The 25,238-nt window shown below is 35.2% G+C and overlaps 1 protein-coding gene across 12 annotated transcripts in view; it reads left to right on the forward strand.

Moving 5' to 3' along the window:
* EVI5 (ecotropic viral integration site 5) overlaps nucleotides 1-25,238 on the forward strand; it is a 234,397-nt gene that overhangs the window by 174,269 nt on the left and 34,890 nt on the right. For all 12 annotated transcript variants that reach the window (XM_005204328.5, XM_059885080.1, XM_059885081.1 and 9 more), the window contains one exon: nucleotides 22,906-23,001. In XM_005204328.5, the coding sequence (XP_005204385.1) occupies nucleotides 22,906-23,001 (96 nt within the window). The remainder of the gene's footprint in view (nucleotides 1-22,905; nucleotides 23,002-25,238) is intronic.

Raw genomic sequence — 25,238 nt, forward strand, 5'->3', positions numbered from 1 at the left:
ATTTGTTCACCTGTTGTTTCTACAGTAAGTGGTTTTTATTGTATGTAATTTGAGTATTCAGAATTTTTTTTTAATTTAGCAGTTACCACTGTATTCACACATTTATGAATTTGTACTTTGATCATTAGGTCACTAGTGGCTAGGAAAGATAAAATGAATGCAGACTCTGCCTAAGTGCATTTGCCATTAGACAGAAGGAGTGATTGAGCCTGGGTCCTTTCTTTGCAATATCACTGAGTAGAATTTAAAGCTCTGAAAATGTATGTACATTATTGGTGTTAGTAATAACTAACACTTATTAGTTAATAATAAGTGTTTTATAAATAATAAATGTTTTAATTATTAATAAATGTTTATTATTAGTTAACTTATAATATTAGTAATAACTAACTAATGTTACTGGTGTTACTAATAACACCAGTAATAATAAAAGAGTTGGACGTAACTGAGAGACAGAACAACAATTGTTAATGGCTTTAATTACATGTGAGATGATGCCATTGTTATCTTTTAAAGGAGGAATTTATTTTTTTCTTGCTATCTGCACATATACTTTACAAACTAATTGAATGGCTCAGATTAATGGAATTTCTATAAGTAGCCTGCAAAAATAAATATGATGTACCTTGATCAGAATTAAAATGGTCAATAAACTTAGTTTTTATTGGAAACGAGAATTTTAGAATACTAAGTAACTCTGTGGTCACAATTTTTGTCTTTTTGTTTTCTTGTAATTGCTAGAGAGTTTTTTGATTGGTTGACGGTATAGATTTTGAAGACAAACAACTTCTTGGCTGTCTTGTCTGACAAGTTATTTAACTTGATTTTGAATTTTCTCACTCAAACCTAAAGTTATCTGCTTTAGAGTTGGTATTAAATGAGAAAGCATGTATCAAGTTATCAAGTGTTCTTTCTTCCCTAACTAGTTTCCAGAAAATCAGCTTATCAATGACCTTATGTAAAAGATCACACTCAGCATTGTAAGGGCTTCCAAAAATTACAACCAAAATGCAGAAAGTCTTCTGAGTTCCCTTTAAGATAATTTTTATCCACTCCAGATAATCAATTTATCCCTTTCTAAGAATTAGATGTAGCTTCAAATTAAGAATTGCTTTGACTTTTTTTGGGGGGGAGGTGAACTTATTTCTGTCCACTGTAAGTTAGTCTTCATTTTTGTGTATTTAAAGTATTAATAGCTAGCATTATTGAATACTTAAAACTTGCCAGGCATTATTATTAGCAATATATTTGTATTTACTTATTTAATCCTTGTAACAGTCATATGATACTAGTTATTGTTAATATTCCATCTAATAGTGGAGGAAACTGAAGCATTGAGATTTTATTGTAAGTTTAAGAACTCACTCTGTAACTTAAATTCCTTCCAGAACTAAAATGAAATTTTTTTTTCTTTAGTTTTACAAGTACTGTCATGTTAATTATATGGAGTTTCTTGATAGACTCACTCCTACAGCTTAGTTCCCTGTTCTTCACCTGTGTCTTTTGATAGCTCCCATGGCTTTCAGGATGAAATTCAAATTCTGGCTGTTCTCACAAGACCATTCCTGCTCTGATTCTTACCACCCTTTCTGACTTCATTTCCTGCTTTTCCCAGCATATACCTGTGCTTGAGCCACCATAAACTAGTTAAGAACTCTTTGAATCTGTCATTGAGATTCACTCTGTTTTTCTTCTCTCCTCCTTTGATCTTGCTTATCATTTCAAAGGTCTGATTAATTGATCAGCCTTCCCTGATGATGCCAGTCCAGCCAATTTTGTTGTGTCTCTGCTCTCATAACCCCCTCTGTTATAGAGCTCTGTTATTTCATCTCATATTATATTAATCATTCTCATTTAAAAGCCCAGATTGTGGAGAACAGATTAAATTATTTAAGTGGAGTATTAGTTTCAATTCAGCAAATATTTATGGAATACCTGCTATGTGCTAGTCACTACTCTAAACACTTTATAAGAATTAGTGAACAAAACGCATAAAAAAGATTCCTTTCCTCATCAGTCAAGCTTACTGGGAGAGAAAGAAATAGGATGAACAAAACAAATGAATCTTTTTTTTTAATTTTTTTTTTATTTTTTTCTAATTTTATTTTATTTTTAAACTTTACATAATTGTATTAGTTTTGCCAAACATCAAAATGAATCCGCCACAGGTACACATGCGCTCCCCATCCCAAACCCTCCACCCTCCTCCCTCCCCATACCATCCCTCTGGGTCGTCCCAGTGCACTAGCCCCAAGCATCCAGTATCGTGCATTGAACCTGGACTGGCAACTCGTTTCTTACATGATATTTTACATGTTTCAATGCCATTCTCCCAAATCTTCCCACCCTCTCCCTCTCCCACAGAGTATAGTGTGTGATTCAGAAGATGATGAGTACAATAGAAAAATGTAGGAAAAGGAGAGTGTTCGGGTGTTGAAATAGGCTACCATTGCTATTTTAAGTAATGTGATCTGGAAAGGCTCATTAGAAATCTGCATTACAAATCTTTGCTTAAAAAACCCCTTCTAATGAGTGTATGTACCACATATACTCATTAGAAGGGGTTTTTAAAGCAAAGATTTGTAATGCAGATTTGTGATAGGAATGCCCTGCTAAGGGAATCATACGAACAAAGGGCCTAATGCCAGGGGCACGTCTCAGTCCCCGAGTGGAGTAAGAGGGGACGTTAGAGGAAGTCTGAGAGGTAAATAGGGCCAAATATGTATGGCCAAGGACTTCGGCCCTTCTCTTAGTAAGGCAGAAAATCATGGGAGGGTTCTGAGCATAGGAGTCATCAGTTAGATGACATTTAACCTTTTTAAAAAGATTAATTTGAACTTCATTCAGAAAAAAATATGCTTGTAGGAATTCATAGTACTTAGATGGGAGGAAATAGTGGTTAAAAGTTATTTCCTTCTCTTCATGGAATTTTCCACCTTTATTTTACTGATCCAAATGTTACTTACTAGTTGAGGACTATATTTTTGTATTAATACTCTCTGCACTTTCCAAGTGGTAGAACAAAACACAGAAAAGTTAAGTTTTTGCTCAGTTCATGGAGGAAGACAGATGAGAGTTGAACCCAAGCCTTCTGATATTTAACTGGAATTGAGTTTGTGTTTTGATTTTTATAAAGATAAACATATTAATTTGTCATAACCATATTAAACGCTTCTGTGAGCTAAGCACGTCTATAAAATTAATGCTGCTTTGTTATAAATAATGAAAAGTTTTAAATTTAAAACAGTTCTATTCAAATCCAGATTTTTGTTCCTTTCCTGGTACCCAGTAACATTTACCCACTTTCGTTAGTTTGCCCAATAGATCACCTCTAGGGATGCCTCATATGGGCAATACCCCAACCACTCTTGGCTTAAAAACACCCACTCAGAATTCTGTTCTGACATAAAATGAGGGAGTTAGATTTAAATCAGTGTACCCAGATCAGTAGGCAGTTTTGACAGAGATAGAGAGGAAGTGATAAAAATCTTTACCATTTAACTTAAAGTGTATCTTAATAATGTGAAATTACAATGACATTACTAAATGATGGAGTTTATCATGAAGCTTTGTGATTAGTTTGTAAGTCCTAGTTTTCTGAGCTAATTTAACTTGTTAATAGTTTCACAGCAGGTGGTAGTTTATACTCTTTATACTCTTTACTAACAGACTTCTTTTTGAAGGATTTTTTTCCCCTTTAAGTACAATGGTTTCTGTTTTGAGCAACTTATTTAAATATTAAAATATTTTTCATTTTTCTTTCATGATCTTTCTTGAATTTTTAAGCATTTTAAAGTTAGGAAAATAGCTATTTTGTAATTTTATCTGGTCTTAATACTAGTTCTCAACAAAGAGAGTTAATGTATACAGAATATTTTATTCAGCTTGCTATCTGGTCATTAGGTATTGAAAATTACGTTAATTTTTTTTTTTTAACTCAAGTGTTCAGAGTTGGTTCTCTGGTCTCCAGCTTTAGTATGCAATAAATATAAAGGGATTAAGTATCTAGAGGTTTTTAAGATATTGCTGTATCTAGTAATGAAGGATGTTATTCACTTACCTGAGACCAGCTCTTAACAGCGTCTAAAGAATTAATGAAAGAATTAAGAATTAGACCCTCAATATCAGTGATCATCTTGGAGTTATTAAAAATTAGTTTAGGGAATTCTGTGGTGGTGCAGTGATTAGGACTTGGTGCTTTCATGCCATGACCAGGGTTCAGTCCCTGTGTATGTGTACTTGCTCGTGTCAGACTCTTTGCCATCCCATGAACTGTAGCCTGCCAGGTTCCTCTGGCTGTGGAATTTCCCAAGCAAGAACACTGGAGTGGGTTGCCGTTTCCTTTTCCAGGGGATCTTCCTGACCCAGGGATCAAATCCGAGTTTCTTGCCATCTAGTGCATTGGGACGGAGAAGGCAATGGCAACCCACTCCAGTACTCTTGCCTGGCAAATCCCAGGCAATAGGAGCCTGGTGGGCTGCAGTCCATGGGGTCGCTAAGAGTCGGACACGACTGAGTGACTTCACTTTCACTTTTCACTTTCATGCATTGGAGAAGGAAATGGCAACCCACTCCAGTGTTCTTGCCTGGAGAATCCTAGGGACAGGGGAGCCTGGTGGGCTGCCGTCTATGGGGTCACATAGAGTCAGACATGACTGAAGCGACTTAGCAGCAGCAGCAGCAATGCATTGGGAGGAGGATTCTTTACCATTACGCCACCTGGGAAGCCCTACTAGGGGAACTAAGAGGCCATAAGTGGTTTAATGTGGCCAAAAAAATTAAAAAATAAATTAGTTTATGTACACTTAGCAAATAGATCTTGATTTCTAATACCATTCTCCAGTAAAAGAAACCAAGGCTCCTCAGAGAAATAGCTGATTCCAGGCCTGGAACAGGAATTATACAAGATGAGCCTGGATATCTTACAATGTCAGAAAGTAAGGAAGCGCTCCAAAACAAAATAAAATAAAACCCTACATTAATGGAACAGAGAGGGGCCAACTGAAGAAGCTCCCAGTGGCCAAAGGTGGAACAATATTTAAAATAGGAAAAAATTATTAACATAGTAGTAGATTATAGATCAAGGTACAGTGAGTTAATAAATTAATAAATGAGGAAGAAGAGATAAATCTCTATGCAGAATTCCAAATAATTTTTGTAGATACTCTGCTTTTAAAAGGGAATCATAAATTTCTATTCTTTAAATATAGGCTGTGCATAGTGACTTCCTTCCATGGAGTCCAGAATGGAAAGGGTAAGGAAAAAAGACTTTTTTTTTTTTAATATTTATTTATTTGGTTGAATTGGGTCTTAGTTGTGGCGCTTTGGCTCAGTAGCTCTGCAGCACCTGGGATCTTAGTTCCCTGACCAGGGATTGAACCTGCATCCTCTGCATTGGAAGGCAGATTCCTAACCACTGAACCACCGGGGGAGTCCCCAACACTCACTTTTGAAAAGAAACCTGACAAAACACTGCCTAACCCAGATAATCAAATCAGCATCAACAGTTGTAAATCACACTGATAGTATATAGTCTTAATAGGATGTGATGAAATGGCACTTTACCTCTGTGGTCTTCCAGTAACCCATAATCACATTCTTGCTATGAAAATATCAGACAAATTTCAGTAGTGGGGCATCTGACAAAACACCTGACCAGTATGCCTTAAAACTGTCAAGGTCATCAAAAGCATGGAAAATCTGAGAGACTATCACAGCCAAGAGGAACCTAAGGAGACACAACAAGCAAACGTAATGGGGTATCCTGCATAGATCCTAGAACAGAGAAAGGACCTTGGGTTTAAAACCAAAAACAAAAACATCTAAGAAAATCTGAATAAGCTTTAAATGTTAGTTATTAACAGTGTATCAGTGTTGGTTCATTAATTGTAACAACACAGAAGATACTAATAGGGGAAACGGTACAGAGGAGTATAAGGTACTCTCCTCAGTTTTTTGTAAACTTAAAACTGTTTGAGAATCGAAGTCTGTTATAAAAAATAATTTATGGGAATTCCCCAGAGGTCCAGTGGTCAGGACTCAGTGTTCTCACTGCAAGGGGCCTGGGTTCAATCCCTGATCAGGGAACTAAGATCCCACAAGCCGTGCAATGCAGGTGGGGAAAAAAAAAATTTTTTTTTTAAATTTTTTAAAAATTGAAAGTGCTTTATAAAAATTCCATGGTTTTTAGGAACCCCTGAAATTTGATAGAATTTTAAGTATAGGTCACAAAATTGATCTGTTTCTAATTAAATTGATCTATAAGAAATATTTTCTAGCTTTTGGACCTTGTGCAAATGCTTATTTTTTTCATGTATATATCTAACTGATCTAGTAAGAAACATCATTTTAAAAATGTGTTTGTGTCAGTGGGGGAAGGAGACAGTGGAATGAATTGAGGGAATAGCATAGAAATATATATATTACCATATGTAAAATAGATAGCGAGTGAGAATTTGCTATGTGACACAGGGCACACAACCCAGTGTTCTGTGACAACCTAGAGGGATGGGATGGGGTGGGAGAAGGAAAGGGGGTTCAGGAGGGAGGGGACATATTTATACCTGTGGCTGATTCATGTTGATGTATGGCAGAGTCCAACACAATATTGTAAAGCAATTATCCTCCAATTAAAAAAAAGAAAATGCAATTAAATCAATCTTAATAGTGAGAAAAAATTTTATTTTCCGTTCCATACTTTTCAACTTACTTTATTATTTCTTAAAAATATTTATATGTACTTTTTTTTTCTAGTTACTAAAACATAAAGAGTATTCAAACCTTTTTGTCTGTGACTTGAAATTACAGGAAATTGTTTTAGAAACTTACCAATAGTACATGATATGAGTATGATTTGTTTTTAGATGTTTCAAATGAGTCACCTTGAAGTCATGGAGAGGCTACCATTTACCACATTTACTATTCTGAATAATTGTTCCTAAGGCAAAGTGCAAATCAGTAAAAACCTACTAAAGCTTAGTGGTTGCTATTGATGTTTCAGTAAGGTTATGTTGATTAATCACAGTGATTGCTTATCAACTGTCACGGATTTATTCAAATCATTATGTTTTCTGCTACTATCATAATTTCATATGTAGTTATAATTTACTTAATATATTTTGCTTTAACCGAAAAATATCACATTAGGACTTAGAAATTGTGCCGCTTCTTGTTGCAAGTTAATATGGTTGCCTCTGTGACCGTTGAACATAGTTTCATAATATAGCCTTAAAAAAAAGTATTATTTAACCTTTAAAACAGTCAAGACGGTGCCTTTTAATGGTCTCTAAAGTGGTTTAATTTTTACTGGGTAGAAAAAGAGCTCTTATATATCTCTATGTAGCATAATCTCTCTTTTTGTTACATTTTTTATCTGTGGGTATAATTTAAAATATTTTTTAATGTAAGCTTTACACTTGCATTTGAAACTAAGCAACCTGCATTGTGTCATGACCCCTTCTAATACCACAAACCTTCTGTAATACTACTCCGAGCGAAAAACCCACATCCTATGTATAACCTTAGATTTATTTTGAAATCTCTATGAAGAGAGCATAGAGAGATTACTAATTGTTTCTGTTATTTCCTTTAAGGGTGTGATATCTATTTGTAAACCATGTTTTAAGTTTTACTTTGTCAGGCTTAAAATGTTAAAGTATATCAAGTACTGATTTCCTATTCAAGAGTTCCTGTATAAAAGTTTAAAAACTAATGATGTTTCAGTTTAGAATTGGGTAGTGTGTTAGATATCTGTAGGGCACTCAAGAAAGGAGAAAGCAGTGGAACTGACCGTAGCCAGTATTTCTAATACCACTGGCCAGCACAATACTAGCAAACAATTGCAATTTAAACAATAAGCTACCCCCCACCCCGTTTTATTCCCGCTCCTTTATTACTTCCTATTTTAGGTTTGCTTTGTACTCTTTATGTAACTTCTTAAGATGGATGCATAAATCTAACATTTTTAGTATTTAAAAGCATGGTTAACTACTCATCATAGGGAGAATGGTTAAACCATAGTAGATGCATATTTATAAAAGTCTGTATCTTTAAGAAAGAATAAGGAAAGCTCTGCAAGACATAATGAGAAAAATTATAGACAGTGTGTGTGATAATTCCATTTGTGTATGTTAAAAAGTATCCGTGTGTGTGTAAGTACATTGGGATGTCTGCTGTGATATCTATCATAGCCTGTCTGTGGAGAGTAAAGGGCTTGGTGCAGAAGAGTAAAGAGCACTTCAGTTTTTATACCATGTGAACTTATTTGATTACCATTATAATTTTTTAATGTACTTACATTTAAATAACTTTTGATGTAACCATTGCTAGAATGGAAATAAGAATTAGAGCCTCCAAATAATTACAGGAAAATAGCAATGAAGAATACTTGGTCAGCCTAGCAAAAATGTCACCTTTCTTCTCTGGCTTTAAAGTCTTTGAGTGGTCTGGCTCCTGCCTACTTCTGTGACTGAATCATAAATGGCATTCCCCTTCACATCATGCTCTAGCAGCACCAACTTTCTTTTTGTTTCTTGAACCAAGCTCATTCACTCCTACAGGTTTTTGCTCTTGCTCTTCCCTATATTTGGAATGCTGTGCTCCCTGATCTTCCCATGGCTGATCCCTTCTCGTCATTTATATCTAAATTTAAAAGTCACCAACTCATAGAAATTTTTCCTGACCACCTTTGTCAAGTAAATCCCTAATGCTGTTACTCTCTATTTCATCATCATGTTTTATATTATTTGTAGCTCTTATAAGTGTCTGAAATTAACTTCACTTTAAAAAGTAACTCACAGACACATGTAATATATTAGAACCTTGTTTGTCTTATCTACTGGTTTATACTGTGTACCTGGCATATAATGGGTGATCAAAAAATAATTGTTGAATGAATCTTAGGGAGCAGGAAGCAGCCATATGTATGAAAACTTAATATTCTTATGCCACAAGAGCAGGTAGGTTCAAAGTACTGTTTTTCTTGAAATATAATTGATGTACTACAGTATTATATAAGTTTCAGGTGTGTAAATACTGAACAAAATTCATTTGTTTAAATACTGCCCCAGAGGTAGATTGAAACTACTCTTATAATTTCCTACCCCAACCATCTAACAAAATAGTAATTTTTTTTAAGGCATATGCTTTCCCACTAAAAGGCTCTTAGTCTTTCAAATAAACTTTCAAAGGAAAAGCTAAGGAAAGAAAGAAAATTGTTTTAGAGCACAAAGGCCTACTAGAGCTCAGCTTCTAACCTCAACTATCCTCCCCTCTCCTTTGTCACCATGCTGTATAAGTAAGTCAGCAAAACCCTCAGAGCATTCAGTCATATCCCAGATGTGGCCAGAAGGAAAATAAGTATGTCTGACTGAGATGTTGTAGAAACTTTTAGGAGGAACAACCCAGTGAAAGAGATTAGAAAGTGAACATCTGAGTCTTAATTAAAGTGAAGGCCTTGGAACAACACACTCTATTTCGGAAATTATCTGAATCCTGAAGGCCAGGTTTTGGCCTGTATCCCCCCAGTTAGGTAATACGAAATATCCAAGAAAATCTCAGAAGAATAAACAGAGCCCTTGTTTAGGTAGGTTCTTCTTTTCCCCATGCTATCCCTCAGACCATGGAGAAATGAAAACAAACTTGAGCTTGGAGGGCACAGATAATAGATTTTAAATATGATAGAAAAAGACTTAATGAGTAACTCACACCATTAGAGCATTTAGAATATGCTGGGAGAGAGTGAGAGCAGGAGGAGAAGGGGACGACAGAGGATGAGATGGTTGGATGTCATCACCCACTCTACGGACATGGGTTTGGATGGACTCTGGGAGTTGGTGATGGACAGGGAGGCCTGGCATGCTGCCGTTCATGGGGTCGCAAAGAGTCAGACACGACTGAGTAACTGAACTGAACTGAACCGAACACCATTGCAGAAATCACAAAAGAATCACCTATTCAATGGACCGTGCTGAAAATTGGACTATTGGCATAGAAGAAAAGCTTGAGAAGGTATTCACAGTGAATGTAGAAGTTAAGAAGGGAAAGCGTATTAGTTAATCTTGATAGATACTCTAACACTGAGGATAATTGGTATCCCACCACAAATGGAAAGAAGATATGTGCAAAAATAAGCAAGAAGAGGTCCTTGAAATTAATGAAGATTCAAATATGCAAATTAAAAGAATACCCCATGTTCTAGGAAAATTTGACACAATGCTCCATAAACACTTAAAGCAAATTATGTACAAAGTTATATGGGAAGATTAAAGACTTGTCCTCCAGATTGCTCACAGCATATTCAGTGCCAGAAATCGACAGCAATGGCTATGCTGCAGTCTTTAGTACAATAGCCAGTAGCCAGTCTCTTGTGGTTGTAGCCTCATGTTGCACAGTAGCTACTAGCTCCCATATTAGATAGTGCAGATAGAGAACATTTCCATCACTGCAGAAAGTTATCTTAGTGCTAGTCTACAACATTCTGAGTTTGGCTGACCCAGAAATATTATAGTCAAACAATGTGTAAACCAGACAAACAGGTTGACATTTTCCAGTGTGAAAAGGTTGGTAGGTTACTACTCTCATAATCTTGAAAAAAATTACTAGATAGTGAAATCCAACTTAAAACAAGTTAAAATAAAGAATGATGAAATACAGGCACAATTTGGGAAAAAGGAAAAATATTGAATCTGTTTAAATATAGAACCAACACTTTAAAAATATGGGAATAATGGTTACAAGTGAGAGAGTTTTTATTTTTTTAATAAACTTTGACAATGTAAAAATAACATAGCTAATAAAAATCTAAAAGTGGAGGGGAAGGGGACTTGAAAGAAGGTATAAATGCACTCATATCCAAGCAAGATAGTCGATCAATACCACACACATTTAAAACGTTAATAAAATGTAGACTCCAACATCTTAATTATTTTTGTAATCTCTTTTATTTTGACGTTTTCTAAAAAAGGAAATTATCTCTCATACTGAAGATACGCTTTGCATTCACTGTATTTTGTTTTCCTGTTAATTTCAACTAATGTTTAATTTTCATTTTTGTATTTTTAGCTTTTCTTAAATTGCTTAAAGAGAACATGTAAATTTTACAGAAACAATTATTTTTCTTAAAGTCTGGCTGCACATATTACGTATTCCAAGATGTTAACATTGATCAATTCTGAGGAGTATGAATAGAAACAATTGTTACTGTCTTTGTTTTTTTTTTAATTAAAATTTTTTTCTTGCATTTTCCTCCTCAAGTATTTAAGTTCCAGTGTACAAAAGATGAACTCCACATCCTAAGCTAAAGGTGATTAATGTTTGATGGAGGAATATATACAGAGGAAAAATGACTCTGGAAAAATGTAACTGTATTATTCAGAGCCAAGCCAAACCACCTCACTGAAATTGTTGAGAAAGGGAATTAATTTTATAGTTCAGTTCACTCGCTCAGTCGTGTCCGATTCTTTGCAACCCCATGGACTGCAGCATGCCAGGCTTCCCTGTCCATCACCAGCTCCCAGAGCTTACTCAAACTTGTGTCCATTGAGTCAATAATGCCATCCAGCCATCTCATCCTCTGTTGTCCCCTTCTCCTCCCACCTTCAGTCTTTCCCAGCATCAGGGTCTTTTCAAATGAGTCAGTTCTTCACATCAGGTGGCCAAAGTATTGAAGTTTCAGCTTTAGCATTAGTCCTTCCAATGAATATTCAGGACTGATTTCCTTTAGGATGGACTTTTTGAATCTCCTTGCTGTCCAAGAGACCCTCAAAAGTCTTCTCCAACACCACAGTATGAGTTACTAATTTGAAATTTATAAACTATTATTGACATCATGTGGCTGTCTTTGGTTTCTCTTTGTTTTTTTGTACTTGGTCTCCCTTGACTTAATATGGGATGGGATTACTGAATTTGTAAGTAATATTTTAATTTTTTCACACTGACCCTCTATACTTAAAGTGTCTGGCTCTCTGTCAAGTTCTTTCAGGGGTGGGGAGGAGGTGCTGTACCACGTGGTTTGCAGGATCTTAGTTCCCCAACCAGGGATTGAACCCATGCTGCCTACAGTGGAAGTGCAGAGTCCTAGCCACCGGACTGCCAGGGAAGTGCCCCTGTCAAGATCTAATAGGTTGATAAAGATGCTTTTTAGCAAAATTATCAGTACGTGTATCCTTTAAACAGGCCACAGAAAGGCATGTCTTATCCTTGAGATGAATATATAGGAGTCATATATATGGTCATCTGATGCTAAGGAAGGTACATGAGAAAATTTGACAGCTAAGGACTGAAATCCCCAACTTCTGGCTTACTAATACTCGTTACAGAGGGTCCAGAAAAAGATAAACGAGTAGCATAAGCAATGTCATTTTTGGAAAAAAACAATTCTAGCACATTTCCTGTTGTGATTTGTCTTAGAATTAAGGTACTAGTAATGAAATCTGATTTCTATTCTTGGCTAGCCGTGTGATCTTTGATAAGCTAGCCATGAGTCTGTTTAATCTTCTAGTGCTGTTGTCACCAGGCTGTGCTTAGATCAGTTCATCTATGAGGACAATATTCTAGGAAAGCACCTTACCAAAAAAGAACACTTATTATGAGTTTATCAGTCTGGAGAAAATCTGGTTAAGAGAAAGAAGTGCTGACATAAGAATCCAGAGGATGGAAATAATAGATCTAGATCATAATTGTCATCAAGCTGGGAAAGGACAATCTAGAGAAAAAAAAGTGATGGATGTAAAATGACAGAGTGATAAAATGATGTTTGCATAGATCTGGAAAGGCTTTTTGTAACTAATTCTTCAGAAGTCTTGGTTTCTTAGACAGTACTCCCCAAAGGGTTTGTCCGGTATTAACTCAGCCTAGCATAACAGTGTTTATCGTTAGTAAATGGATACATCATCATATATCCTTTCCTCATAGGGGAAAAAGTGAGACAAAAGCTGCTCTACCATGCATAAGAGTACGTATTTGGAGTTAAGTTTGTGGTATCAAAAACAAAAAACTAAGAAACAAACAGATAAATATTTCACTGAGATGATAACCCCCATGACATGAAATTTAAAGCAAAGTAAAATACGACAGTTTCAACTATCCAGAAGATGAATCATGTTTTCTTCAGTTACAGTTTTTCTAGCAATGAGCACTCTCAGTAAGCAAGATAAAGCTTAATGAGTGGTTGTTTTATGCTTTTTTTTTTTAAAAGGTTAAGTAGGACAGTTACTAACTCCTAGAGGGTGCATGCTGGAATATATAGTAGTAAAATGTGGTACCTGCAGTTAACATTCAGATAGTTCAAACAATACATATAAATAGAACAAAAGCAAATGTGGCAAAAGAGTAATTGGTGAATTTAAGGAGTATATGGATATTGTACTGTAATTTCAGCTCTTTGGTAGATTTAAAACTTTTAAAAACTAAAAAGCTAGAGAAAAATTTTGCAAGAAGTTAATGATAGACTCCATGCTTTTATATTCGATCTAGGGTGCTTTCTACTACCTCATCTACACATCTAGTATATTAAGTAGCTGTTAACTGGTTAAATTCTTTAAAAAAACAAAATCTTCTAAGCGGATTATATGGTTGTAAAGAGTATGAAAAAAACCTATGACTTGAAACACAGCTTTTAAAATCTGCTATCTTCCTGTCTAAGGAAGTGTCCTTCCTGTGGCAATATAGGGTAAGTTATAACCAGCATTAAAAACATAGATAAAAAAAGAAACAAGAATGGACTCTTAGGCTTGGCTATTACAATTTCTCTTTAAAAATGAGACTTATTCATGAATTTAAACAAACCTGGACCCCTGCCTCTTTTCTCACTGCCACAATACTTTTTAATGTTGTACACTGCTAAACCACAGTTTTCTTCCAGACACTTGTTCAAAGCAACTTAACAACATTTATCTCAGTTTTGTTGCAGCATAACATGCAAAATCATGCTCCATAGAGCTATAGAGCATACACTTCACGTTTTCTTTTCCATCTTTTAGCTTGATATGCATCACCATACTTAACTGTTCAACCTTTTAAATAGTATGTTGGAGTATAGTAGATATAGGTGAAGATATTTCTCATTAAAATGTCTACTTTCTGCTGTGCCTTGCACAAATACATAATTCATTTTTTTCCCTGCTGACCACAGCATTTATGATTTTTCAATCAATAGGTTGAAAATATTCCAGTAACAGAATATTGTCACATCCTGACCACAGCCATCTCTACCTTATTCTTTCTATGATTAAAGCTCCCAAAAGTTGCAGGAACAAAACAGGTGAAAACATATGCCTAAGGTTGTTAATCAACAATCTAGGTGGTTGAATACCAGAATCACTACTCTAAGTAAAAGATTTCTTTCTACACATTCATGGGTTATATTAAAGAACATAACTCTGGGGCTATTAACAATCTGTTACCTGATGAAAAATTTACAGAATTGGATTCCATTTTCCCTTATTTATTGCCGTATCTCCTCATAAATATTGGGGTTTTAGGTTTTAAAAGAATTATTTTCTTGATCCGCAGATCTTTGGCTTTTTTTTTTTTTTTCCTCATTCTTTAGAACAATTAGTTTTCAGTCTTACAGGTCATATGTGTAGAATTTTCTCAGATCCTAAACATTTTATTTAGTTCCTCATCATACATTACCAAACTTTAAAATTATATTTTCTGTTTGAGAGCTAGGTTAACCAAGAAAGGGATTTGAGTTCAAAATTGAACCAACCTCTGTAGACAGGGAACTGACCAGCTGAAACTATCACAGAAATAACATGAAGTGAAACTGATAGCAGAATTGAAAGAAATTAAAGAACCCTTGACAGCTCTCTTCTATTTTTGTTTTTAAATATATTTGTTCTGGAAACAGAGAGACTATTTGTAAGTAAGTTTTTGAGTCTTGGTCATTTACCTGGACATTCACTGTCATTGTAGTTTAAAAAATATCTCCTTTTTTTTTTTAATATATAAAATTACACTATGTAAAGTCTATAATGAGTATCAACTCATAAAATATTGAGATTTTTAAGAAATAAACAAACATTTTCTACTTGGCATATTAATTTTAGATTTGTGTTTTTTAAGAAATAGTTAATTTTCAAAGATAGTTCAAACCAGTGTGTTTCAGTGTATTTTTGTCACACTGGTTATGTCAGAATCACCCCTTATTCAGAGATTTCAAGCTCCATTCCCAGACATTTAGAATTCAGTAGATCAGAAATAGATTCTCTTAATCTATAAGTTTACAAAACTCCCAAAGTAATGTTTTTTTCATAATCATCTTTGGGAATCATTGTTTTAAGCATTTCATAGGTTATGTTGTTTACATTATGGTGTTTGTTTCCTTGGGCTTCCCAGGTGGCACTAGTGGTAAAGAACCTGCCTGCCAATGAGACATAAGAGACCTGTGTTTAATCCCTGGGTCGGGAATATCCCTGGAGGAGGGTACAGCAACCCACTCCAGTGTTCTTGCCTGGAGAATCCCATGGACAGAGGAGCCTGGCGGGCTACAATCCATAGGATCTCAAAGAGTCGGACTTGACTAAAGTAGCACATGTGCATTTACTTAGACGTATTTTTAAAAATATTTATTAGGTAGGATGTTTTATTGCAGGTAACAGAAAATCCATTTCTGGTTTTGTTTATGGCATAAATAATATGGCTTAAATACTAAATGGTATTTATTGGCTTGTGTGCCTAAAAGTCCAGAAGTAAGTTATGCTTCAGGAAAAGTTTAGTTTGAGGTCCATCTTGTATTTAACCATGATTCTTAAGGCTCTACCCTCCTGATCATTTTTATCTTCTGGAGGTTTTCCTTATTGTGTTAAAATGGCTAACAAGTGAGCTTTATACCCATGTGTCATAATATCCAGAATAAGAAATTATACCCCATACTTTGTGGCAAAAGTTTTGAGTGTCACACTTTGAGAAACTCCTGAACCAATCACTATGCAAAATAGATGTGTTTATCTTGTTTGGGTTAAATTCCACCAATCAGGGCCTACCTATGGAGTTGAGGATCAGGAGAATTCCAGTCCTATTACCACTACATAATGAAGGAGAGAGAATGGATTTTGAGGTAACAACCATAAAATCTACTGTATGTTATTATAGAGATGAACTATAACTTAGCTTGCTCCAAAATTATATTCTATTTAATGAAGTACTGACTGTATGGTTTAATCATATTCCTTTTTCATTTCTTGAGTTTTCAGTAAAATGTGAAGAAAGCAGTGTCCATTCTAAAGCAAAACATGGATTTCTATTTTGCTTGTTTTACTTTTTGTCCCCACTGTTTGGCATGTGGAATCTTAGTTTCCTGACCAGGAGTTGAACCCACGTTCCCTGCAGTAGAAACATGGGGTCTTAACCACTGAACTGCCAGGAAAGTCCAAAAACATGGATTTTTAAGTGAAGAATCATGAAGTAACTTTGGGAGATAAGAACAGTTTGGACCAAGTGCTTACTTTTTAGCAGACTGGGAAGGGAGAGGAAATTAGTTGTTTTTTATTGATGACTTCTTCCAATACTTTATTATGAAAAATTTCAAAAATACAGAAGTTGAAAGAATTGTGTTATAGTGAACACCATAAATTCACCACCTCCATTCTAAAATTAATATTTTGATATATTTGTTTTATCTCTTGTTTCATCAGATACTCAACCTACCCACCATTCTAGCGAATTTATTTTTTCAATGCATGTCAGAGTAAGTTATAGTTGTCATACTTTACCCCAGTCACTTAAGCTTGCATATTATTAACTAGAATTATTAATGACCTTTTGACTAAGAGGTTCATATATAAAGCTCAGTGACTTGAGGCCTTAATATGAATTAGATTATTTTAGACATCATAATGATAATTCCTAAAATTATTTTTCCTAAGTAGATCCAAGTATGAAATGTACATTCAAAGCTTTTATAAATGTTACTTTATGCTATCTTGATGTAAAGTTTCTTTTACTGTGTTACAAAAAGTATTTAAGGTCTGTTCATTGAAATTGCTGAATGCCAAAATTGTTGACACGTTGGATCTCTCTTCCTTTAAGTTTGTTACTTACCTTGTTGTTTTGCTTAGGAAACCAGTTAACGGGCAATCTGTTGTTATCAGCTGGACCAAAACAAAACCTCAAGAAAATTCAGGTTCATGGTAAATTTACCACTGTAGCTGACATTTTCCCACCATCTTATCAGAAAGAACCATGTGGACATTTCTTGAAAATAGAAAGGTGTAAAAATACTTTCAAAAAAACCCTTCAGTTCAGTTCAGTCACTCAGTCGTGTCCGACTTTTTGCAACCCCATGAATCGCAGCATGCCAGGCTTCCCTGTCCATCACCAACTCCCGGAGTTCACTCAAACTGACGTCCATCGAGTCAGTGATGCCATCCAGCCATCTCATCCTCTGTCGTCCCCTTCTCCTCCTGCCCTCAATCCCTCCCACATCAGTCTTTTCCAATGAGTCAACTCTTCACATGAGGTGGCCAAAGGACCGAAGTTTCAGCGTTAGCATAAACATTAGATAATTGAATGAACTGCCACAGAAGTGAAATTAAATTGATACCTACTTATTAGACTATAGTAATTATATATGTTTTTTGGTATTATAAGCATACAGTTATTCAGTTTTTACATTTAAAAAGAATCTTTGAAAGACTTTATATTAACATATTTAAGTGAGACCCTATTTGTAGAATATAAAATCATAGACTTACAGATAAAATGTCATTTTTATACATTTCAGTTCATTATATAGCATTCAGGACATCTCTTACTTTTTATCTCTGTTATTGAAATATCAGCTATATTCCCTTAAAGGAGGCTATTGAATCAAAATACCCCAAGTGGAGCTTTCCACTTGTGTCTGTCGCCCTGGTGTGCTCCTAATGTGTGACGGTGTGCCTGGATGGTAACTGTCTTCTCCTGGGGTAACTGCTAAAGCCTGGAGCCGCTTATTCACCCTTCCTCTTTCTTCAGTTTAGCCAGTGCCTTACAGGTTGTTAACTGGGGTATCTGTCCACAGAAACAATGATTTAATAGGCATCAGAATGTTTTTATTTGTAAAAGTTTTTTAAAAAAACTAACAGTAATCTTTATATTAAAATCTAAAAAGAACAACTATATGCAGTTAGATTTCATCAAATATATAGTGTTTCTCTTTGAAATTCTGCCTTTTTCCCTACAATTAATAGACATTGAAAGAACACCTATTTTTAACAATAAAATCTAAAAGGGCTTCTTTGATTTTCACAAGTGTCATTCAGGAGTCTTTTTTTAAGTTAAAAGCTTTTCATTTTTTATTGTAAAGTTTCTTAACTGCTCTGTTTTTTCATTAAATACTACCTTCCCTCCAAAGAAGTCAAAGTGCTATAGCCAACTTTTTAGCCAAACCCTACAATGACCCACCCACCTTTGGAAGAAACAAATCTCTGGAGTCATTTGATCATTTTTTGTAAAACAGACTTAATGATTTCTGTCTTGCCAAGCCTTTTTTCCAATAGTCTTAATTATTATTACTGGTCATTCTACAGCCATTCAGACCTAACGCACTTCTACATTCTTATAGCTTTAGCACTTACCTTGGGCTTTGTCATTTTTTGTTGTTGTTTAGTTACTAAGTTGTGTCCAACTCTTAGTGACCCCATGGACTATATAGCCTACCAGGCTCCTCTCTCCATGGGGTTTTCTAGGCAAGAACACTGGAGTGGTTTTGCCATTTTATTTACCCTGAAAATTTTACATTATCCCTCATGACAATATTGCTCTATGATGACCAAAATCCTCAAGACTTTTAACTTTCTTGAGGACCTAATTAAAAATCACCTTTATCCAAGTATGATTCCAAACCATAAACATTTAGCTTATTTCATTCAGAAGGATATCTTCCAAGTAGTAGATTGCGCTTACCATTTAATCACCTATTTCAAGAGAATTAATATGACATAGTAATAAAATTAGACTAAAATAAAAAGCCAGCTGAACACATATATTAAAATGGATAATTCTTATCACATTTCCTGGCTTTGGAAATATAGTTACTTACTAAAAGTATGCTACCCTTTCTCATGTCACATAGGATTTAGAAAGTACATTCTGGAAGAATAATGGCTTTATTTTATTTATATTAATGAATATTCTCCTTTCAAAAATTTTTTTCTACATTCTTCCTTGTCTTCCTTCTTCTTTCAGTTATTCACTACTTAATCCTTTCTACCTGACATCATCTTTTCCATCTTTAAGATATACAGGACTAAAGGTGGAGTAAGTCTAGAGCCAAGGAAAATCTGAATATAGGTGGTGGGTTCATTAGTCTTTATTTTATTACACTTGTTCTTATTCTTCCTTTGAAATATTTCATTTAAAAAGTGGACGATTAAAAATAAGATGCAGGCATAAGGACATGTAAGTTGTATTAGATAACTGTAAATTGATAATATGGATCATATTAGCTTAGGGCCATAGATGCCAAGTAGCTATAGCATTTTAAATTCCTTTGGTACTGCAATTCCTGTGTAAATCAGAGGGAAAAGTGCAAGTGTTAGTCATTTAGTCATGTCTGACTCTTTGCAACCCCATAGATTATAGCCCACCAGGCTCCTCTGTCCATGGGATTTCCTAGGTAAGAATACTAGAGTGGGTTGCCATTTCCTCCTTCCCAACCCAGGGATCGAACCTAGGTCTCCTGCATTGCAGGCCGATTTTTTACCGTCTGAGCCACCAGGGAAGCCCTTAAATCAGCAGAGGCTAAAATAAGTATTTTTGTAACAAATCCAAGAAAGCTAATTTGTGAGTCCTTTGCATAGATCTCCATATATTCTGTTTCATTATTTCTCATGTTCAAAGTGCCATAATTTAAGGTAGAAAATGTGTCATCTATTGTTGTGACTCTTGAGCATCCAGTTCACTCAGTCTTTCATTTAAGTGTCCTTATCTAGGAAATAGGAATAAAAATGGCATCACTGACTCAATGGACATGAGTTTGAGCAAGCTCCAGGAGATGATGAAGGACAGGGAAGCCTGGAGTGCCACAGTCCTTGGGGTCGCAAAGAATCCTACACGACTGAGGGACTGAACAACAACAGTTATACACGTTGTGATGATTACATGTAAAGGGCTTAGAACAATTCTTAGCTCATTGTAAGCCTGTCTTTCTCTACCACCACTCCTCCAATAGAGAAGCTCTACAGAAAATTGAGTAGCTATTTTCTCAGTTGTTCTAAGGATGATATAAAGCTAGTACCATTTTAGATGCATAGGAGGTAAGTTAGATCATTACATACAAGGACACTTTAGGCATTAGGGCTTAATTCCTGTGATAAGTACTATGAGTTTATATGTTCAGTCATATCCGACTCTTTGCAGCCCTGTGGACTGTATGTAGGCCAACAGGCTCTTCTGTCTGTGGAATTTTCCAGGCAAGAATACTGGAGTGGGTTGCCATTTCCTTCTCGAGGGCATCTTCCTGACCCAGGGATTGAATCTGTGTCTCCTCCATTGCAGGCAGATTCTTTACCCACTGAGTCATTGGGGAAGCCTGTGGGGGAACCTCAATTGTGAAGGCCTAATAAGTGCTCAAGATATGTTAGCTTTAATTTTTTTGGTTATAAGTGACAGATCCATATTCAAACTGGTTTAAGTAATCGAGATTTTATTGGTTTATATAAATGAAAAAATCGGTAAGGAAGGCTTCAGAGATGGTTTGATTAGGATTCTGTTTTGGTATCTTTGCTGTTCTATTGGTTCTGCTATCATTTTTCTGGCCATCGTATTGATATTTCTAAATTTTCAAAAGAATTTTTGTCTTAAATATGGGAATATGGCTAAAAAACATGTCTTATGTATGTATTTTGAAGGCCCTGCATGTTTGAAATATAGTAATTGTTAAATTAATTCTTTTTTTAGGTGATTATATGTGATATCCATGTGCTTAAATGTATAAGAAAAGTTTTACAGCCTGTGGAGTAGGAAATGGCACTCCACTCCTGTATTCTTGCCTGGAGAATTCCATGAACAGAGGAGCCTGGTGGGCTACAGTCCATGGGGTCACAAAGAGCAGACATGCCTAGCATTAACACTGACTAGACAGAAACAGTAGTAGTTCTTTTGTTGTTTTTTAGTCGCTAAGTCATTTCCAACTCTTTTGTGACCCCATAGACTGTAGCCTGCCAGGCTCCTCTTGCCAGGAAATTTCCATGGAATTTCCCAGGCAAGAATCCTGGAGTGGGTTGCCATTTTCTTCTCCAGGGTATCTCCCCGACCCAGGGATCAAACCCACATCTCCTGCATTGCAGGCGGCTTCTTACCACTGAGCCACCAGGGAAACTCAATTGTTTTTTTACCTCTCTACAAATATTAGTTACATCAAACTGCTTCAGGAGGCCACATTCCAATAAAAGGTTTTTAAGTCAAATTTCCATAATAAAAAAAGAGAGGGAAGGATCATATAGGAATGACTTGATGAAAGGATTGCAGAACAGACTAAAGGGTACATAAGAATGAAATGAAGGTGGCAGGAATAGAGTAACACAGAAGAGCAGTCTTGTTGGGGTGGTTGCCATTACTCTGCAAAGGAGCTGCCCATCCTGTTGCCAAGGCAGTTCTGGCTAGTTCTTCTTTTTGCTAAGGATGTTAGGGGAGCGGGTGTGGAAGCAAAGTAGAGGCTGCACGTGATTGCAGTCAGAATTCCAAACCAGATTATGTCCAAGGTCCCTTCTTACTGTGAGTGGAAAGACACATTTTCCACGTTGGAAAATGCTCTTCACTACAACCAATCACACTCAAGGTAATTGTACAGAACCTAAGGCACCTTTTACAACTTACTTTTAAGTAACTGATAAATGTTTAGATACCACTAAGATAACTTTTACAGGAACTCCAAAATTCTCTCAGATCACAATGTATTATCCTTCTGCTGCATGCTGATATTGAATGATCTTCAGGTACTATTCTTGAGATAATAGCAAGTATAGAACAGCTTGTATGGTGTCTATAGTATGAGTAAAAATATGTGTGTATACATGTGAGTTTACACATGTCTGTACAAAACACCATGGGAAGACTACATGAAAAAAACTGTTAACAGTGGTTGTCTCCATGGAAAGAAACTGAGTGGTGACTATTGAAGGTAAATTGATACTTTTCTGGCATCAGGAGTTGCTCAGTAGTTTTCAGTAGATGTCTCTGGATCAGAGCTTCTTAACATTTTAAACATCAGACATGGCCTCCTAAACAAATAATCTGAAGACACCAAAAACAATCCTGTTTTTTTCCCTTTACCTTAAAAGTTCATTTGTTTTCAGGTGGTGTAAGAAAAAGGCAGTTCCTCCTCTTTCCAGTCTGTCTCCCTGGAAAATGATTCCAGCATGATTCTGTAACTAGTTCTCAGGATTAGAGCACCTTTTAATCACATTGCTGAGCTAATTAAACAGAAGCTATTCAGAGCCATCTTCCCCTTGTAAGAGGGTTTTGAACAACCTTTTCTCTTTTTTTTTTTCTTCTTTCTGTCCCCCAGCTAAAGCAACTTCCTACTGTAATTGTAGGAGACTTACCACTTTCCCAATTAAGCATTGAATCTCTTATGGAATGGATAGAAAAGCATTTACCCTCAAAATGACTTAATAAATGGCTTTCAAATTCTAGGGTAATTTTTTTTCACTAGTAGACCCTTTTCAATTATTGATTTCTAAGAGTCTCTCAAAAGATACAGTTTATAAATTGTGTTAATTATATTAATACAGTTAATCAGCATTATTTAGAAATAGTATAGTTTTCTATTAATTTTACAGAAATAGCTTGAGAATATATTTGTTCAGAATTTAGCCAGTTAAAGGATATGCCTTTATGCTGTCCTGAATCTTCAAATAATTGAGTACAGGCTGTGAAAATTGTCTCTTGATTTTGCTTTGTTATATTGTCACAAAACAGAAAGAAGAAGGAAAGCTTCAAGGACAGCTTAACAAGTCTGATTCTAACCAGTACATTAGGGAACTGAAAGATCAGATAGCAGAGCTGAATCATGAGGTAAGTGATAAATTTTGATCATCACATATTTCTTTCTTCCTTCCTCTGTATTGTGACAACACTTTATTATTGCTTATGATTGACTCTTTCATGGTAAATATTTTTTGTGAATCTTTGATTATTATTAATAATAGTATTTTAGAAGATTATCTTCTTTTTAACACACATTTTTCTGTTCTAGTATTGAGGATTTGTTTTCCTTAAACCTTGTTAATCATATCTGAAATGATCAATTAATGTTTGTATGGCGAATACTTTACTTTTTTATTGAGATCTGAAAACACTTGATTGTTTGCCTGGGTTTCAAAGTTACTTCAATTAAACTAAATTTTTCTTTTTATCTCTATAGTAGATTTGTGGTATTACCGTTGTGACTAAAGGGAAGTCTTTTTTACTCTTGTCTTCTTTTTCACTTCATAGCAGTATTACTGAGATTGCAAAAAAGGATACTTGCCTAATATCAGTTAACAGATTTCTTAGTATCTGAATACTTTTTAAACTGGCACTAACTTGAATCTGTGAGAGTCAACTCATGAAATTTTCAAGTAGTTTTTACTAAATAGTTTTATTATCCTAGATAATTTAAATTATTCAAAATAGTGTGTTTTGATAAAGAGAGACACTTTTTAATTAATGTGATTCTAGGTCAGTTTCCTTGGGTTTTTTCCTAATGATAACTATCTAATTAAACATAAATGGAAAAGTATGCTTCTTATATTGAACTATTTGTACAATAATATTTATTCACAGTGACTTGAAGGGGTAATATAAACCTCACTTCTTAAGAAAGAAACTCATTTTCTTCACTAAATTAATTTAACCTCAAAGGAAAAAGTGTGGACATTACCCTTTCCTGGTATTACACTCTTCAGTTAAAGTCTGTATTTTGGGTAATACCTCCTGGAGGCAGTCAATCTAAGTAAATTCTGAATGAAAAGGAAAAAAGCTAACAAAAATGATGAATCTTAGATGTGGTTTAATTTAATTTGCCTTGAAGTTTTGTAGGTCTTTTATAAATACTGATTTTTCAGCTGTGATAGCATTTGAGGGATCCAAGATCATGTATAATTTTATTCATGTGAAGTTTTTTATAATCTGATCTGATAGTCATACATGAAAGAACAAGTTACAAATAAGCATGTTCTAGAGATTCTTATTGAGAACCCTAGGGATTATTCCTTACATTCAAAAGATTTTCTCAAAGAAAATTATGGCTGAAATAAATCAATTTCCCATTTATAATTTTGACATCTAGTGATAAGGAAACATATTTAACTAAAAATAATGATACTCTCTCCTCATCAGGAATGCCAGAAAATAGTTAACATGAGGTTTAACTTTAATGTCAGATTTTTAGGTGTGGCTTGTGAAAATAATCTTTAATTTTAGAACAGTTTGTGATAAGATGCTAATTGGGTGATTCAGAATAGGCCAGAGTCGTGGGCTTAAAACAAGTCCCAGTTAGAAAACAGTAGAGAGGAGAATGAGTATAGTTGGGGACCACACTCCCAACCCACTCCAGTATTCTTGCCTGGGAAATCCCATGGACAGGAGGCTGGCAGGCTGTGGTCCATGGGTTGCAAAGAGTGAGACACAGCTTAGCAACTAAGCAGCAGCAGCAGCAGGAAACCACACAGGCACACAGAGGTGAGAGTGAGTATAGGCTTGGGAGTGGAGGAGGCCAGGTTTGATTCAGAAGTAATGTGACTGCATTGGGGAAATAAAGTTAGACTGAATAGAATCAGTTTATGGTGAATCTTCAAAGCTAGAAGAGATTAAGTGTGCTAGATATTGTGAAACCACTATAGGTCTTTAGTTGGAGACTTATTTTCATTATGTTTTTGGAGCAAATTTTAACAGTATTCACCTGTTCAAAGTTTTATAACTGAAGAAAGCATAAGGGAAAACAAGTGAAAGTTTAAACTGAGATAATGGCTGTAGTTGACTTAGTATAAAACTTACTATTTGTTGGCCAGCTTCTTGAGAGATTTAAACAGATTTCACCTTTTTATTCTAGTGATTTTTTTTTTTTTCATTCTTGTGTATAGCACTTCACAGTGGGGGAAAAAAGACAGACAGATAAACTGAAGTCAGTCTAATTGCTCCAACTTAACTTTTGCTTGTGTGCTAGAATTTGCTAGAATCTTTGACTTTCAACATAAGAATTGACTTTTAAGTATTAATGCTGTATTTGAGCATGTGACTGTTAATAGTTACTGTGTTAGCTGATTTTTGTA

Source organism: Bos taurus, chromosome 3 (assembly GCF_002263795.3).
Source record: "Bos taurus isolate L1 Dominette 01449 registration number 42190680 breed Hereford chromosome 3, ARS-UCD2.0, whole genome shotgun sequence".
Taxonomy (NCBI): Eukaryota; Metazoa; Chordata; class Mammalia; order Artiodactyla; family Bovidae; genus Bos; species Bos taurus.